Raw genomic sequence first — 13,408 nt, 5'->3', positions numbered from 1 at the left:
GTTCACGGCCGCCCCTAGGCCCCACTCCCTCACAATGGTTTTAGCAGAAATAAAAAACTGACCTGGGGCACAAGGAGCCTGCTGACTGGAGTCAAAATAAATAGGGGGTCATTGTATGGGAGGGAAGTGGATAATGATGGGGAGGGGGACATGCAGAGACCCTGATAGGAGGGAGGAGGTGGTATGTATTGCAGGGAGTTCCTGGAAAAGGAGAGTGGCATACTGGGAATTGTGGGAGAAAATGGAAAGATGAAAAAAGCCCCTGATGTGTGTAATGAGCTTGGCCTAAAGGAGCAACAAAGTGTGCAATACCCTAGTTATTTATTACTGGTTCATTTCTAGAGACTGAGCATTGTCTGAGGAACTGGTTTTCAGAACTGCTGGACTCTGTCGGCTCTGGAATTGATGCACTGTGTGACGGTACAGATTGTTCTATATCTGTTTCCCTATTTTTTAAATGTGGGAAAAAGATATTTATTTCATTGGTTCTTGAACAAACTCACTAATTTTAACAAAACTCAGCATATGGAAGGAATTACAAGAGTTGTTGTACTATTATTATGCAGTTGGTGTGATCAGTACATAAAATATATTATTGCACTTCCATAAATCCCCAATTTTTAAAGCTATCTTCCTCTTATAAACAATACTTTAATTTATAAGGACTGGTTATATACAGGAAGCTAGGGCATCTATATGTTGTTTGCATTACACCAGAATTTGGAGCCATAAACATCATTAAGGTCCATTCTGTGGGATATTTTATCACTATATCATATTAAGGAAAAATCCAGATATATTATATGTCCATGACTAGTTCTGATTATTTAATTTTTATTAATGTAACCATGTCCAACCTAATATTTGGAATTTCTCTTATTTGTATAAAAAAATCTTAACCTAGATTTTAAACTACTGAGGAAAATACTTGCTTTTCCTTGGGCTTTCTAAGGCAATTTATGTAACTTTAGTAAGGAGACCATTAATACTGAAGTACAAAGAAGGCCTAGTTGTCACTGAAATCCTGAATTCTAGAGAAGTTATATCTGTGGTCTCCAGTGTCTTAACAAACAACTAGCTCCATTTGTAAATACTGCTGAACTGATGCTCTCATGTCAGATTGGGAAACTTTTTGGGGGGATACCGACACTGAAAGTTAGACACAAGCTTGGACTCAATGTTCATGTTCCTACCACCCAGGATCCTCACTGACTTTCTCCCATTCCCCTCTACTTCTTACCTCAGGCAAGCACAGCTTGAAGCCTGCAAGCACTCAGCTTCCAGGTATGTATGCACCTTAGGCAGTACCTGTTCCTGGTTTCAGAATAGTTGAAAGACCCAGAATTTGAATATAGAAAATGATCCACTACCGATCCCACAATTCTCTGGTTCTGTGTCTTCCAGCACTTCTGCACACTTTCTCCTTCAACTACTGCCTGGAAGCCATGTGGCTTTTTATAGCTCCTTGTTCTGCTTTTTAAATGCTCATTTTCCCTGTGGACTGCTTCAGACTCGCAGCACAACCGTAACCTTTTCTGGGGATGCCTAGCCTACACTAGCAGCTAACTTCTCTTGTAGTCCCAACATGTTTGTGATGTGCAGCTACCTGGGTAGAGGAACACAACTGAATCCCAGTCAATATCTGGAGACACTATAGCAAACAACACAGTTTCGAATGAAGAGATAAGAACATCCATGGTTATAATGCAATTTTGAGCAGCTTGCTCAGTCAGGCATTAATTAGACAGTATTTCAGTGTTTTGAGTACATCAAACATAAACAGCTCTACAGGAAGGCAACAGACAAAAACCAAGGTTTGGTACTTCTCTTCATGTCCCTTCTCCCCTTCCAGTGTTAATGGGCCAATGAGAGAAGTGCCACGTTGGCTTCAGGTTTCCAAGTACACATTTGACTCCCATTCTAAGAGTGTAATTGAATGTTCTGTGTGGCCCTATATCATCTAGTTTAGAGTAGCCAGTTTTAAGACTGGCTATGTGCTTCTGTCCTTATATGGGATCCCTCAATCATATGCTGTCATGGCAGAGAGTTAGGCAAGCTAATCACACAGGTCCATAAAGACCTGCTTTCTCAGGCACAAGTTCTGGAGCCACTGTTTGTCCTTCCACACTTGTCAAACTATTATCCCACCGCACTGTGTTATTTCTCTTGTTTCAGAAACTATGAAGTACACTTGGGAGAATAGAGCATGTGTCATCACAGCATGCATCATATCATCCAAATCTGTCACTTCTACTCTCAGATATCCATTTCTTGGATGTCCTTGTGGAAGAGCCAAGGAGAGGCTCTCAGGTTGTTTTTTTTTATGCACAGCCTTGGGGGACAGGTCACAAACCGGTCATGGATTAGGAGAAATAAAGATTTTATTACTGTCACTAAGTAAGGGTAAGGTCCGCTGGATCAGGAGGTTCAGGTCCACTCCATTGCTTTCAAGGCTACTGATTGGGTGCCTTGGGGCGGCTGAGTGGGGCCTTAGTCTCAGACCTGGTCAGCAGCTCATTTGACAGAATACAGGAGAAACATATATTTGATTATAAATTCGCAATATTGTTTGTTAACTAGTTATAAAGCTAGCAGTTAAAAAGCGGATATAACTAATAAAAAGCAGATATAACTAATTTACTGACAGAGTCACGCACAATACATTACCAAGCAAACTAGCCAAGGGATTGACATTTCTGAGCGTTTTCCACAGAGGCCTCTGAGACATCTTCTCGAGAGAAGGGGGGAGCGGCTATTCAGGTGATCAGTCCGATTGCCCTTGTGGCACTTAGTTCCTGTATTTCGTTCATTTTCTCTCCAACGTGGCAATGCTTGTGTCGGTGTTTTATACTTTGTTTTAGCCAATTACCTTTTGAACTTGCGTTCGCTCCTTGTACGGTTGTGTATATTTCGTATTTCCGATTACGACCGCGAGCGTCCACTTCTTGCCCCAGCTTCCTGGTGCAGAAGTTGACTCAGAAGCCAGCAGTATTGCACACAGCTTAGCATGATCGTGCCGGAGCAGCCTGGCCATTCATTCAGGCTTTTTAGTGCAACAGTCCTCTGCATCCTCTGACCTTGCACATCCTTGTAAATCCCAAAAGGCCTTCCAGCACATTTCTACACAGCTGCTCCTCATCAGAAAGACTCATGTCTTTGTCACCATCGGTGATTCTGTCATTGTTTCATAATAGTAGAGCTGCACAAAATCAAGCAACATGCTGGGCCAACAAAGTCGTGTACAGTGGTGACCTGCAATAACTTCCATCCTCATGGCCATTTTAGAAAAACTAGTTGCCTCACAATATACTACAGATTCATTCCTACAAGGGCTTCGCTATGTAATACACCCTCCTTCACAGAATCTAGTGCTGTATTTGCACGTATGAAATAAAGCGTGGATATGAATAAGCAAGACTTGGCACGCATTACAAGAAACAGCATGGACAGGGAAGGATGACTTGAACTTACCCGCTGAACCGTGGAGCAGTCTGGTGTGTATTGGTATAGGCGTATGTTCAGCTTTAGTTTCCTGCTTATTAAAATAGAGATAATGATCTGTTCCATCGATCTACAAGGGTGTACTGTAAGTATTATTTAATAAATTTCTTCATCACACTTTGAAGAAGTAAGGTGAAACGTATGCAGTATAAAGTTTGGCTCTTTTTCAGCTGTAGGTGGGACTGTGCAACTATTTTCCTGATCTCAGTTTTATAAGTTAATGAGTTACTAACATTTTACTTGTACTTCAAACAAAACTGTAAGCAACTCTGCTTTGTATTCTGTTTCCCAGCCTTTTATTATCGATAAGTTTAAGTTTGATCTTAGAATTTATGTGCTCGTGACATCATGTGATCCTCTGAAGATATTTGTCTATGAAGAAGGCTTGGCACGCTTTGCTACTTCAACCTACTCTGACCCTTCACAAAACAACCTGGTGAGTAAAAAAGCCTGTTAATGCTATTTATAACAGCTATTTATTGAAATGTAGTGGTACAGGGTGATAATAATATTTTGGACTTCTAATACATTCTTCCTCTGAGGATCTCAGAAACACTTTATAGTTGGTAATAATATGAGCTTAACACATCAGGGGATCCTGGATAAGTTATACATCATTTCACCTACCACTAAAATGCAATCACTTTTGTGGTAGAATATAGCTGCTGTTTAATTACACAGAGTGAAACTACTATGTAATGTCAGGGCATTGAGGGGCTGACCCTGCAAACATTTGCATGCCTCCTGCCTTCTTTCTGTACATGACTCATGTAAATAAAGCTATTTGTAAATATATTTAGTGTTAGGTATATTTAGAACATAATTTTCATTGAAGCTGTTGGTTTCTTAAAAGTGATAGAACTGGAACACTGGTGAATTCAGAGAGGGAGAAAATTGAGAGAGGACTGGGTCTTATTTGTTCTGATGAGATCATGGCTGTCCTTACTACCATTGACTATCTTGTGTTTTATTAAAAGACTTTCTACATTAAAGAGGAAAGAGGCAGGTATCAGTCTATAATCTGTAGCCTGTTTGCTTGTTTACAGGATGATGTCTGCATGCACTTGACTAATTATTCCATTAATAAACACAGCGCTAATTTTATCCGAAATGAAGATTCTGGTAGTAAAAGGTAAGAAGAGCACATTTCCAAAATAATCACAGTCAGCATGATACAAGTCTGCTTTTGAATCTTCATGTACATTTTCAGGCCTTGGAAATATTTGTTTCTGTTTCTCTAGTTAATGATGCATTTTGTGCCATTAGTTCAATAAAACACAGCCTCAAATAAGTAAAAATGAGGGGCCAAAAACGAGAGATGAACAAGCAGACACTCATTCAATTAAACATAAAATGCATTTGTATCTGATTTACATTACTCTTTAGTGGTTGTAATTGACTATTTTACACAACTAAATTTAAGTATATTGTCAAGGGGTGAGGGGGGAGTTTTTCTACTTACATTTTTCTCCTGATCCTCTTCCACTATTGTTTTCTTCCATACAGTGAAGCCACATATCTCGCAGTTTCTTCTAACACCTTATCCATTGTCAGTAGCTTTTAAGTGATATCAGTTTTCTCTTAGCAATAATGTTTTTTACCAATAGCAGCAAGGATTCCGGCAGTGTCAGCTTCTCATCTGCAGTGCTGCGTTGGTGCCAAATGCAGCTCCTGTTGTATGATCTTTCTCAAAACATTGGCCTGGTCAGACCTACCTGGAGTCCAGCAGCAGGTGTTTTTCTGTTCAGTTTTCCCTCCTCAGGCCTTGTCTACTCTTGAAGGATGAAATGTTTTAACTCTAGTATGGCAAATGCAGTACAACCCCCCTACTGGAGATGCAGTTAAAGATGCTTTCAAGTGATGAAGCTGTTCCCATGCAGAAAGAGGAATAATGGTGTCTGTATGGTTGCATTTACATTAGGTATAGCTGTACTGTCAAAAGATCAGTCCTAACTAACATTGCTATACTTCAAAGTTTTAAGTGTATAAACAACCTACAAGGGAGAAGTTAACTAGAATAATGGCTCTCTTCCATTTTGGGAATCCCCTTCCCATAAGCAGTACGGGAGAACGTATATCACTGACACTAATTAGTGACATACCTGATTTGAAAGTGGTATACTACCCTGTCTTTAATCCTCAGAATAAGAAAAACTCTCAACTAAGAACTTTTTGTCTTTATTTGTTTCTGTGAATATATGAATATCCATAATCCCCAAATTTCTGTGCTAAACTTCCGTATTTTGGAATTAAGAAAATTGATTTGCCATTAAAATGGGTTACCAATTTTCATTGTTGTTATTGTTCCTAGGAAGCTCTCCACCTTTAATAAGTACATGCAGAAGCATGGCTATGATATCGACCAGATGTGGCTGGATATGGAAGATGTCATTATTAAAACCTTGATAGCAGCACATCCTGTTATCAAACATAACTATCATACTTGCTTCCCCAACCACACTATGCCTAGTGCCTGCTTTGAAATACTGGGATTTGATATTCTTTTGGATCACAAACTCAGACCCTGGTTGCTGGAGGTAAGAACCTCAGCAAGATTCTGTTTTAGGTCCCATAACATGTCCATGTCCTAAACTGGTTTCTTCTCTCACCATTTCTTACCTGTCAGAACATAGTCAAATTAGTTGCTATCATCAGCCTCTTCCTTAGCATTGACTTCCCTTTTTTCTTCTCTTCGGGTCCTTCCTGTAGTGTCTTCTGCACTATTCCATTAACATGAATAGCTGATGGATGCCCAGCAGAGGGGGTTAAACTACAGTGTATCTAATAATAATCATTCCCATAGACTGTCACCTTGATCTGTAGTTTTGACATTCAAATCTGTCCCTGGCTGTAGGAGTGTCAACTCATGCAGACAGTCATTCTCTCCAGTTCTTTGCTATGAAGGAGTTTTCCAGGGTTATCTATTAACCTCAACAAAAGCTGCGCATGATAATGGAAGAGGCTGAATATGGTACTCATAGCATATCAGATTAGTATAAATTGCTCATCTTGCACCACCATTGACCACTTAAGTTCATTGCCCACTATACTTTTTCTACTTGGACCTGCTCTTTTGACAAAAGGGCCCTATCCATAATGTCATTTCTGAATTTGACTGAGGCACGTCTAGATGAGTGTGCATGTGCAGTCTGTGGCACTTCAAAGCTGTTTGAGGTGCTGCAAACTGCATGCAGTGAACTGCAGATTTGCAGTGTGGCACCAAAATTTGACACTAGGAGTCCTGGTGTCAAAACCGCTGCAAAAGAAAAGCAGCGCAGCTAACGTTTCTGGAGCATGCACCAGCAGACACAGAGGCTGGATCCTCCAGGGAAATGCTCTGGCTGCTGGCCAGAGTGTCTCCTCTCCTCTAGTTGTCCCGACTCTTCCATCATGCTGGGAGCTGGGAGAAGTGGGGAAATGGCCATTTCCCTGAAGTGGGGCTTTTCACCCTGCACCACACCCCACATGCAGGGGCACGCACAGTGGCAAAAAGCAATGACACAAATTGTGCCACTGCTGTTTTTGTCATGGCAAACAACCCCTGCATGTGCATACTTGTCTGAATGCATCCGTGGGGCATGTTCCCACATGCAGGGTTGTGCGTTTCCCGTAGCGCAAATAGCAGCAGCACATTTGTGCAGCTGCTTTGTGCCCTAGGGCATGCTCTTTCATGCACACTCCAGCGTGTGCCCGATTGTCCTGGGTAGGGTAGGGCCACCTATACTGGCATCAGTAGCCTTATCTGGGGGCCTCCCAGGGCAGCAGCAGCACCAATCCATTCTCACAGAGCCTGGCTGCACTGCAGCCAAAGCATGGCTCTGGTTGGCCAGGATCCATTTCTGGTGATGTGGTGTGCATTGCTGCCACGTGTGCCACAACGCTTTTTGTGGCAATTCTTTTTTGATATTAAGACGTCCTGGTATCAAATTTTGGCAAATTTACAGCGCAGCACACAGTTGCACATTTGGTACATGTGGTTTGCGGTACTACAACTACTTGCACGTGCTCATCTGGATATGCCCATGGAGTCATCAGATAAACCTGTTTTATATATTAAAGTCTGGCAGTGGTCTTTCTCAGTTACAGAATATAACTAGAAACCCTCAGAATGCAGATTCTAAAGTAAGTTTAATATCCGTATTTTTCAGTGGATTTAACTACAGTAAACAAATTTTCCTTCTTGTCTTTTAAGGTGAATCACTCCCCAAGCTTCAGTACTGATTCCTGGTTAGACAAAGAAGTGAAGGACCACCTTTTATATGACACCTTGGTTCTGATAAACTTGGGAGCCTGTAACAAGAGAAAGATCCTAGAAGAGAAACGACGAGGAAAGGAGAGGCTTCTGAAGCAAAGCCATTCTTGGGAGATCAGGTGTGTTCTCAAACATGCCTTCAGCTTCTTCAAACTATTCAAGCCATAAATGCAATCTGCAAGGAGCATATGTGTGTGTGTGTACTTTATACATTAAATAAGCATAATTTATAAACATTATATATATATTCTTTATAAATAATAAAAGCCACAAATCATATATGTGTGTGTGTGTGTACATATAATTATATGATTTGTAAATTTGTATGATAAATAAGAATAGTCTCAATAGACTTTTTACTGGGGGGTGGGGATTCCCCTTAGAAACAGCAAAAAAGTAAAGTTTGGCCTTTTCTGGCTTTACTGGAAAGCAACAGTCGTATAGAAAGGAACTTTATTGTAAGCACATTTCAGCTTTATGGAAAGAGTGAATTTCTCAGACTAAAAATTCCTTCTGCTCTTAATAGTCCAGCTTTAACTTTTTTTGATTCCTGTGATGTTATCATTTTAGTAGTTCTCCCAGTCCTTCCAGTTGAAACAGAAGCTGAATTGCTTCTGTAAAAACAAGATAAATAAATGCAAAATGTTGGACCTTTTTTTTTAATCAAATGGAAGTCAGAAAGAACACAAGTTTAATGCTTTTCCTTTGCAGAACTTGTTCTATGTTAAGCAGGAAAATAAAAGACAGCCTTCCTCCATTTCACTAGTAATAAGCAGACAGGATTAGGAATGCAAAAAAAAAATGACATGCAAAAAAATTCCTGCTATAGAAGTTTCTTGGGGGCCCACAGGACTTGTTAATAGTGCCCCTGTGTTTTTATCAGAGCTAAGGAATACAAGAACTACCAGACTGCTTGGCTGAAACAAGCTGAGAACTATGAGGAGAAAAACAAAGGTGGTTTTCGCAGAATTTATCCCAAACATGATTCAGACAAATATGATAAATTTTTCCAGCACGACAATTCATTCTTTCAAGAAACTGCTGCTTCCAGGGCACGAGAAGAACATTCCAGGTAAGATTTTCCAGCTTCAATTTGTTTAACTGGGGTAGGTTATGCATACTGAATTAATGTTCAGTAATAATAAAATCCATCACATCATACTTTATATTATGTGACTGTACTTCATGATATCCCTGCCAGATAGGTAAGTGTATGTTATCAATCCTAATTTTACAGGTGGTGAAATGGACACAGGGGTCACATCCACACGTTCGTGGACATTTGGTTCCCTGGGGACAACTATCAGCGGCACACTTCGTGCCACCGCTAATTGTTCCTGGGGAACGCCTGTGCCATGTGCTCTCTGGCACACAGCAAGTTTCCCTGGCTGGAGCAGGAGAGGCTGGGACCAGCACTGAGCTGGCTCCAGGAGCCTTACCTGGGGTTCTGGGAGCATCCCAGGGCTGCAGCAGCTGTGATCCTACCATGCAAAGCCTGACCAGCAGCTGCACTGCGGCTTTGGCCAGCTAGGCTCCAGTTTTGAACAGTGCACACTGCCTCCACATGCACTGCTCTGCCTTTTTTTCTGCAAGGTTTTTTTGATCCCTGGATATCCAGGCACCAAAAAACAAAAGCCTGCACTGCTCCCTTACAGCATGGAAAACAACTGAACATGCAGTGTGTGGCATTGCAGATGTGTCTGTGGTGCTATGTATGACACAGCCATGCTCGTGTGGATGTAGCCATGGAAATTGAGTGACTTGCTCATGAGTCCATGACAAAAAATGGGATTAGAATTTAAGTTCCTGAATCCAGCCCTGAGCTCAAACACATGGAACTGCTTTGCATTTAGATCTGGCCAGTTTTGTTTCAAACCAGAATTAGTGGACAAGGCCAGGTGCGACTTGTAGATGACGCCATATACTATTAGAAACATTTTTGAACCTCATTTGCAACTTCGCCTACAGGCAGCAGCTACAGGAGCTGCGAATGAAGCAGGAGCAGAAAACTTTACAGTTAAGAGAGAAGAAGGTTGAGCTGCAGGGAGAGTCCACGGGTGAGAAAATAAAGCCTTACAGAAAGAAGCTCATATCTAGAGCAGCTATTGCACGTGGCTTAAGGAAGGTATGCTTTAGGAAGAAGAATCAACTGAGTTTTCATTAATAATGCTGCTATCAGTGTGTGGGGGCAGGGAATAGAAGCCTACAAGCCTAGAACATCCACCAGAAAATAAATGAGCTCAAATACAGTGATAGGCAGTGGCATAACCAGGGCGTGGCAACCAGCCTGGTCACTGACTTGGGGTCTTGGGGAAGAGATGGAAAAAAAACTGCTGGCACCATAGCCACACAATCACACCAGTGGCACAGAGTCAATCAGAAGTCACTGCTCCTGTGTGTGGCAGCTGCCCCAGGCACCCAGACACATCATTACATCTTTGGCAGTAGGCACATTCTGCACAAAAAGACACCGCTGACAACATTTGCTCACAAAAATTAATTGTTCTCTCTGCAAGCCAGTGAGGACCTTGGTCTGTTAATTTGCAGTCATTACCTGGAGTCACATGCATCTCCAGGCTCCTACCATATCCATTTTGTCCCCTGTATTTGGACACAAAAAACATATATTAAAACACTGCTGAAAACAAGATGATTGCTGCTTGGTTTTCCCTTATGGCCAAGTCTGCTTAGTACAAGGCAATCGGTTACAGCATTACTTAGTGCAACTTGGGCTTTCTCTAACTTTTAGGACAGTGGAGGATTATTCTAGTGGAGCTCTGCTGTCCTGGACCAAACACCCAATATGCATTATTCCTCCTACAGCATGTTTGCTGTACCAGAACAGGCAGTGAGGTTATCTGTCACTGGATCAGCTTCCATTAGGCCTGCACCAGTAGAGTTCTCCTCCATAAGGGCAATTCTTTACTTGTCATTCCCAACCAGAATCTGGCTTCCTTGTGTTGCTTGTGTCAGGAAAACTGGTCCAATGTCACCTTGGGGCAACTTCACTGCTCCTTATTCATGTTGGATTTATTTTTTTCCTGTGCTTAGCATGGTCTTGACTCAGAACAAAGACACAGCACTCTCCTCCTGCTTCAGAGAGCCTTGCTTGAAAAAGCACCGAAGATGCAGATAGTTGGTGAGGAATCAAGCATCCCACAAAAAGAACACTGTGGGTCCAGCCTGGATCCACCTGCACATGAAAAGCAAAATGTGAGACACTATAGTTCTGCACCAGACTTGATAAAGAAGAACTCTAGTAGTATGCAGGACCAGTATGGCTCCAAACCAGACCTGAGAGACCATACAGAGCATAATCATCATTCCACAACAGATCTGAACATCAGACTAATGGTAAGTAACAGAATACTGGTAGGTCCATAGTATGTAGAGCTGTCTATAATTCTAATTTATGTCCATTCTAACTCATGTTTTGGCAGCCTTTACGATCACTTTACTCCACTAGAGTGATATCAAGGGGCCTTAGCATGAGAGAGAATCAAGACTTTACTTTCTAAAATAATGATCAGTGGACAAATTCCACAAAAATGTGCTGATCCTATGAACTACCATGCTCAATCTGTGCCCTGCCCCATATCAGTTTGATTTTCTAATCTTCCCCCCCAGCTCAAAACACCAGCAGATTTTTCCACATTATCAAATAAATCTGGTCATTCTTCAAAACCTTATGCAATGGTGACACAACTTCGAGCTGCAGTCACAACAGCAACTGATGTAGTTTATCATAGAGGTGCAGCAATTCAGAATCTGATGCCATTTGGGTCTGAGAGAGATCACCAGCCTCGTCTCAAGGGGAACTTAGTTTCACACTCAGAAGGCCACAGAGCCCAAGGAAATCCCTTACGGACTGAACTGGAAAAGACTCCTGTCCTAATGTCAAAATTCTTCAGCAAACTCTATTTCATACCAGGAGAGAAGGCTGTAATACTCCCTATGCATCAGCATCACCACACTTATCTCACCAAAAGAACACGTGAGTGCTATTTTCACAGAATATGTTTGCATCTTAAAATCTAGGTTAATGTCCTGGTGCATCTCTATGGAAATAGAACTATAATCCCATAGTATATTAAAAAAACCATATGATTATGTTAGGGCTGTGCAAAACGGCTGTGTTTCAATTCAGTTTCGGATTCGGCCATTTCAGGGGACAGTGATTCGTTTTGGTGTTTCAGATCACTGTCCTGTTTCTTTTTGGCCAAATCTCCCAAATCTGTTCTGAACAGGCTGCAAGCTTCGCACAGCCCTACCCAGCTGGATGGGGCTGGGGGCTTCAGGCCCTAGCCAGGAGCAGGACGGGGCCATGGGTGGCTCATCCAGGGGAGGGGGAGGGCCACTGCCCTCCATGCAGGTGAGGAGACCCCCCACGTGGATCTCTGTCACACTGGGTTGTGGGGTAGGAAAGCAGTGCAGAGTGGCGAGCAAGCCTGCTGGTCCCTGTTGCACAACTCGGGTCTGCAGGGAGCAGAGATCCGTGCTAAGGTCTCCTCACTGCCGCTCCCCACCCCATGCAGCCCCAGATCCCTGCTCCCTGCAGAACCAGGTCATGTGGCAGGGACCAGCACTGCCAAGACGTGGCTCCACAGGGAGCAGAGATCCATGCCTGGGTCTTCTCGTGGCCACTGCCTGCCCCATACAGCCTTATGTTGCCAAGGTGGGCAGCAGTGGCGAGGAGACCCCCAGTGCAGATCTCTGCTCCCTGTGGAGCTGAGTCACACAGCAGGGCAGCAGCATACAGCTGTTTCCCTGCAAGCCCGGCTCTGAAACTCCAAAATTTTCTGAAACGTTTTGGATGTCTCATTTAATTTTGGAGATGTTTTTTAACCTTCCGCTTTGATCTGGATTCGGTGTTTTGGGTGCCAAAACAGTCTGAAGCACCTCTGAAATGAAACGGCTGCTGAAATGTCACACAGCCCTAATGTTTAGATGTAATTTTGATTAGGATGAATATAACTGATCTTGCCTTGGAGCAGGAGCCAGATGGACTTACTAAGTCCTTTCTCTGATTCTGATTATTAGATCACAAGAGGAAGTTCTAGTATTATCCTCAGCTCCATCTTAGTTTAAAAATGTAATAGAGCAGGTGTTCTACATTTGCTTCTCCAGTCTATTCTTCCTTTGTATCTGAGCTTCAGGAACCCAGCCATGGACTGTAGAAAGAGAAGCTGGGGATACCCATTGAGTTCAAAATGTAAATTAGAGTTTTGTTTACACAGAAAGTGTGATGCTCTTTAGGAGAACCCAGCTGAGCAGCAGAATCTCTACAGGCAAGAAGCAAACAAAATATCAGAATGTTCAGACAGCATTCCAAAAACCAAACCATCACCACTTTAGTTTTCAGGACCTGTTGGTTATTTCCAGCCCTGCTCAAATGGACCAACGACCTGCAAAAAGCAGTAATGTAATGTCAGGGGATACCCCGATGGGCAGGTAATGGTTCTAATTGCTGTGATTCCTTACTATAGAAAGGAAGAACACTCTGGCCTCCTTCCAGGGACATCCTGTAGATTACAAGCATTAAAAAATTAGCCTTCAGTGTTCTTGGACATTTTCAGGACATGAGATCAAGTTATTGCAGGAAATGGTGTTAGTGACTCAGTGGGCACGTCTACATGAGACGCATAATGCACAGTA

The 13,408-nt window shown here is 42.3% G+C and overlaps 1 protein-coding gene across 1 annotated transcript in view; it reads left to right on the top strand.

Annotated features, from left to right (window-relative positions):
• The window catches only part of TTLL6 (tubulin tyrosine ligase like 6), a 19,190-nt gene extending 5,982 nt beyond the window's left edge, over window positions 1-13,208 (top strand). The window contains exons 5-13 of the mRNA XM_019548516.1: window positions 3,794-3,937; window positions 4,548-4,633; window positions 5,813-6,038; window positions 7,694-7,872; window positions 8,637-8,825; window positions 9,722-9,878; window positions 10,805-11,107; window positions 11,381-11,747; window positions 12,991-13,208. Coding sequence (XP_019404061.1) covers window positions 3,794-3,937; window positions 4,548-4,633; window positions 5,813-6,038; window positions 7,694-7,872; window positions 8,637-8,825; window positions 9,722-9,878; window positions 10,805-11,107; window positions 11,381-11,747; window positions 12,991-13,208 — 1,869 coding nt within the window. The remainder of the gene's footprint in view (window positions 1-3,793; window positions 3,938-4,547; window positions 4,634-5,812; window positions 6,039-7,693; window positions 7,873-8,636; window positions 8,826-9,721; window positions 9,879-10,804; window positions 11,108-11,380; window positions 11,748-12,990) is intronic.
• The last annotated feature ends 200 nt before the right edge of the window (window positions 13,209-13,408 follow it).

Source organism: Crocodylus porosus, unplaced genomic scaffold, assembly GCF_001723895.1.
Source record: "Crocodylus porosus isolate Cpor-Errol unplaced genomic scaffold, CroPor_comp1, whole genome shotgun sequence".
Classification (NCBI taxonomy): Eukaryota; Metazoa; Chordata; order Crocodylia; family Crocodylidae; genus Crocodylus; species Crocodylus porosus.
Note: the sequence above shows the minus strand (reverse complement) of the source record. Positions and strands in the feature narration are given on the sequence as shown.